Here is a 5,403-nt window from a genome sequence, read left to right on the forward strand (position 1 = left end):
AAGAGAGGTATAAAAAGAGAGATGCCAGAAATGCAAAGGGATTCTATACATTGTTGTGGCATACTAGCAATGTGCCACGTCTCTCTTTCTCTTTTTTTTCTCCCTCTATATCCCTCTTTCTCCCCCTCTCTGTGCTCTCCCCTCCTCTCCTTCCCTCTGCCGACCACTACACTGACCACCAGTGACCCATAGGCGGTCGTTTTATGACCTCAGCCATGACAACCCCCTCCTGCAGGGGTTGTGAACGCCGTGAATGGAGCTCTCCTGTGTCCACCTCTCCTTGCATACTAGATGGACCACATGACAGGGCTGGGGGGCAGGCGACCACCTTGTGGTCTTCTGATGTTGTCTGTTTTCCTGGAGACGATCATTGAGCACCTAGCCACGTCATAGACGGTCCTTGACTGCCTAACTACAGGATGCTACATGGGCGCAGCAATGGCCATTAACTCCTCGACTCAATCGCATCGAGGTGTAGCACAGGTTCCAATGGCCACCATGTGGACCACCAGTGTTTTTTGTTCTCGGAGCAATGCCCCTGAACACCGTGGCACACGGCTGGCAATGGATCCGTACTTAAAATATAAACATCTTATTAATGCCATAAAATCCAATAAAATTGATAATACTAATAATAACAATAAGAGAATTGTATAATAATATGAAAATCGAAAGATAAAATTATTTGCGTTCAATTTTTAATAATATGAGTCGGGTTATTACGGGTGTATTCTCAAGTTCAAGGAGTTCTGCACTCGTGTCCATGGAGATCATATATATTCTCTCCTCCCTACACTCAATGGCAGTACACATCAACAACAGACGTACTTAGTACTGATTTGCAAGTCCTCAAGTCTATTTGGCTGCGCCTTATCTTCACTTACGTAAGTATGAGTTCTAAATTCGTGTAACAAAAAATTTAACAGATTAGTTTGAACCCCATCTAACTTAACAAACATTATCCCACGTTATTCTGACTACCGAATTTGCCAGCAAAAACTTAAACAGCATTCCTCTTATAAAAAGACAAGCAGACCTCTACAAAGTATTACCCATCTATGTCCACATGCAGAAAAGAAAAAACTAAAGAACCAGAAAAAAGAAAAAGAAAACACGAGATGGGGAGGAAAAGAGCCGAGGAGGAAAGAAGAATGACATGTAACAAAAGGAAAAGAAACAACTCCAAACAACGCCTCTAAATAAGTTGCTATATGCACCAATGAACTTATCTTTATTTGGGATCATGCGATCGCTAGGCAGCCTTCCCTGTAGAATAAAGAGGCAAATGCATCGTCACTTTTCGACAATTATCGTGCCAAGAAGACCTTTTCCATCACACATTGGCTTTTTCTTCAACACTCTCCTTCACTTCTGTTTTCTTTTCTTCAGATGCATCATAGTTTTTTGCCTCTGTAGCTGCTGTAGTTTCAAGTGCTTCTTGTGTTTCGGCCTTCTCTTCTGTTTTCTTTGCTTCAGATGCATCATCGTTTTTTGTCTCTGTAGCTGCCGTAGTTTCCAGTGCTTCCTGTGTTTCGCCCTTCTCTTCTATTTTCTTTCCTTCAGATGCATCATCGTTTTTTGCCTCTGCAGCTGCCGTAGTTTCAAGTGCTTCCTGTGTTTCGGCCTTTTCTTCTGTTTTCTCATTGGTTTGGGTTTCAGGCTCCTTAGGAGCATCAGCAACATCTGGGTCTTCTATTTTCTTGTCCTCGGATGTTTCATCAGTTTTGTCCTCTGCAGCTGGCCGTGCCGTTTCAGTTGTTTTCTCTGTTTCGGCGGCCTTCTCGAGAGCATCATCGTTAGGGACGGCGGTCTGTTCTACCAAAATTTCAAATTTTTCAACCTCCGAAAGTTTGGTCTCAGATTCATCTGCTGGTTCTTTTGTCACTGATAATTCTTCTTGTTTTAGTGGCTCCATTGCAGGTTTACCATCAGTTGATTCCTTCCCTACTTCATTCTGCAAGTCAATAAAAAGACAAAAGAATTACTGCAGAGGCTATGGAAGAAAATGTCATCAATAATCTCCTGTGATATATTAATTAGTTCTTAAAAATTCTAGAGTGCACCAATCAACAACCAAACAAAAAAAAAAAACAGAATCTAAATCATATGCCTGCAAATCAAATGATATGATTTTGAAGCCGAGGAAATAAAGATGAGAAATTCAATGGTCATCACCAACCACTAGAGGAATCTCGTGCAAGGGGTCCCATTTTTATCAAATCAATAATGCTCCCAACACAAACAGTACAAAATGGTCTTAAAATTAATTTGGTACATTCACCTAAATCAGGTTCAGGCCTTATTACGTCCCCACCAACTGGGCAAATCCTTGTATCATGTTTATCAACAATCATTTTCAATGCAATCAAAGTCCAGCTTTAGTACAGTATTAGAGTTACTCATGAAGCTGTCTAATTTTGCCATCCAAGTTGATTTAGTTATAATCTACCTCTCCACTTGTATATATCATATGTTAATATTACTTAAAATATACCTAAAAAATGGTAAAATAGAAATGTTACTATGCTTCTTACTTCATCCTACTCACTTTACCCATGGATGGACGTGGTACTACAGTATGGTGTTACATGACTTATTAAAAAACAAAATTGAAAAAGTATATATTCAAAACAAAATGAGGCTCGAAAACATAAAAAGAAGAAGACTAAAACTCTAAATTCTATCTATCATTTTATGTTTGCGCCACATTAAAGTGCAATTTGGATGGTAAGATGAGAATTTTGATTGAAAGTTTTAGCATATTATTTTTTTAATATTATTATTATTTTAAAAATTAAAAATATTAAATTTTTTATTATATTTTGTGTAGAAATTTAAAAAAATTATAATGATGAGATGAGATAAGATAAAATATTTTTAATATCTAAGCGGACTAACGAGACAAAATGAGTAGTATAAATTAAGAGTCATAATAGTATTGAATGGCAAAATTTAAAACGAGGTACGGGGTTTGTGTGCAACTTTCCATGGTAAAATGAAACACAAATCCCCACTTTGGTTGAAGAGGAGATGAAGACATACACAAGATAAGCTTTGAAAAGGCAGACAGATCTCATGGCTTGCCCTCCAAAAAGGGTACGGCAGCATGAACCAACCGCGTAACTGCGCAGAAAATATCCAAACGGGATCCAAAGAAGTTGGTGGGGGTTCCCACTAGGACACGCTTGTTTGTCGTGAAATCAAAGATGTGATTCAATCATGAATATACCTAATATTGATTCTCTACCACTAAAAAGATTCTAACCAAAGCAATCAACATTAAATACGTCGTCCTTGGCCTCAAATGTTTTTGGGACTCGCGAATTTTACACAAAATCAATAAATCAAAATTTTAAAAAAAATGATCCGCGAATTACATAGATCAGATTAAAATTGACTTAAATATGATCCGAACTCACACAACTTAAACCAGACACATGACGTTCAAAACTGATCATTTTAGTCACAAACGTCATATGAAATTAATATGAAAATAATGGATAAGGTTTGAGAGATTTGATCCATATAATTATATAATATTATTAAAATTAAAATATATTATATAAATTAAATCCTTAAACAACTCAAATCCCACTCGGTTAAGCATGGCTCTTCAAAAATAAAGGAAAATTGAGGATGGCGACAAAGGAGTCGGCAAAGCATAAAGAAATGGGCCAGCTTCGCCTAGGGAGTATGGTAATAATTAATTTTCTTTTTTCTGGGTATAGTAATGATTAATAAACTACCATCAAAATAAACTACCACAAACTTCGCTAAAGTTCTCGAAATTAACAGCACTCCGTTTGGGACCCCGGAAAACGTTGAGGCCCGTCGTGTTTTAAGATTACCCGGATTCGAAGATCAAAGCATATGAAAAATATGATCTTTCAGTGATCTTTCGGCCTTCTCGTTCAGTTTATTAACCGGATAAAAGCATATTAAGGAACTACCAAGTTTGAAAACGCAACAACGATTTGTGTTTCTCTGACCAAGAAACTAGAGAAACAGAAACCAGACAAGATCGCCAATCATCAAAAGCGAAAATTCACAGACTTCTATCGGGCAGTTTAAGGGAAAAGGAAAAAAAAAAACAAAAGGGAACGAAAGCAGGAGGGATTTTTACTTCCGTAACAGAAGTCAGAAGCAACAAAAAACCATTTCGAAAAAACGTCAACCAGATGAGATCAGAGCTTTTTATTTCTTTATTTGCTTATTTATGGAACTTCGTGAAAAAGGAGGAAAATAAGAAACCATGATTACCTCCTTGAACAAGTGGCTGAGAGAACGGCGCTTGATATCTTGGTCGTCAACTTTGTCATCGTCAACAATCTCCTTGACCTTATGATCATCGTCTTCCTCCTTCTTATTAGTCTTCTCAGCCGGCTCCTCCTCGTTAACGCTAACGACAACAACAGCCTTCTCGTTCTTAACCGGTTCTTCAGCTGCACCGGCTTTCTCCTCCTTCACAGGCTCCGGAACCGACGCTTCCTTCAAGACCTTCGGCTTAGTCGCACACCCTCCCATCTCTCTCTCTCTCTCTCTCTCTCTCTCTCTCTCTCTCTCTATAAAAAAAACTCACAACTCCTTGCTAGTTTATCTCTCCAGAGCTTGTTGAAGGCCAACAGAGAAGGCTTTTTATAAGGAAAGAATTCGGCTGTTGTGTATGAGTTCCGACATTTGTTCTGCGGCAAAGAAATAAACTTTCACAATACTAATATATATAGTAAAATGACATATTTTTTGGTTTGCAAATGCCATTTTCCTTTTTTATTTTGAGGGTCACAGCCACGGGCTGTTAATTTTTGAGGGTCACAGTTCTACTGACTGTTGCGATTAGTTAAATCATTAGGAGGATTAAAAAAAAAAAAAAACAACAACAAAAATAAAGGGCAACTTGTTCGGATTGAATAGGAGGTTTTGAGAACTGAAAATTTAAGGGACGTGGAGGGCCGGAGATTGTCTGTCAGAGTTTTCGACAGATTGTTGGGTGAAAACGGACGGTTTGACCGAGGGATCTCTCGCTGCTTGGGTGGGTTTGGTGGGGTTGCGTGCGTGCTTCTCGTTTACAGCGAGGCATGTGAATATTATGAATATGAGAAATTGTGATTGGAGGGTTGTGGACGTTTGTAATGTGAGGTGGATGTTTTCTGTAACCGGGTCCCTCCCATCCTGGTTGGCATATGGACTATTGGAGTTTGTAATTAGTCATGTGGACCCCCCGCCTTGATGAACATGGGATTAGTGGTCCATTAACAATTTAATTCTGTTTTTGTGTTTTTTTTTTAATAAACATTCATTTTCTTTTGGTTTAATTATGTGACCCTTCCATATTTTTGAGTCTTTTTGTTGATCCCTTTGGTTCAAAAGGAAATTTATTTGTTAATCTGTTTATTGATATAACAA

At 38.2% G+C, this 5,403-nt stretch overlaps 1 protein-coding gene across 1 annotated transcript; it reads right to left on the minus strand.

Moving 5' to 3' along the window:
- Nucleotides 1–985: 985 nt before the first annotated feature.
- Nucleotides 986–4,839, minus strand: LOC122303407 (ABA-inducible protein PHV A1-like). The gene is made up of 2 exons (XM_043115185.1): nt 4,261–4,839; nt 986–1,954 (listed from the first exon to the last, which is right to left on the minus strand). Exons 1-2 carry the CDS (start codon nt 4,522–4,524, stop codon nt 1,334–1,336), a joined length of 885 nt encoding a protein of 294 aa, XP_042971119.1. The 5' UTR covers nt 4,525–4,839; the 3' UTR covers nt 986–1,333.
- Nucleotides 4,840–5,403: the final 564 nt, after the last annotated feature.

This window comes from Carya illinoinensis, chromosome 3 (genome assembly GCF_018687715.1).
Source record: "Carya illinoinensis cultivar Pawnee chromosome 3, C.illinoinensisPawnee_v1, whole genome shotgun sequence".
Lineage (NCBI taxonomy): Eukaryota > Viridiplantae > Streptophyta > Magnoliopsida > Fagales > Juglandaceae > Carya > Carya illinoinensis.

Coding starts and splice junctions, on each gene's coding strand:
- LOC122303407 (XM_043115185.1), bottom strand. CDS start 4,524: ATGGGAGGGTGTGCGACTAAGCCGAAGGTCTTGAAGGAAGCGTCGGTT. Junction 1,955..4,260: donor TCAGCCACTTGTTCAAGGAG/GTAATCATGGTT, acceptor ATTGACTTGCAG/AATGAAGTAGGGAAGGAATC.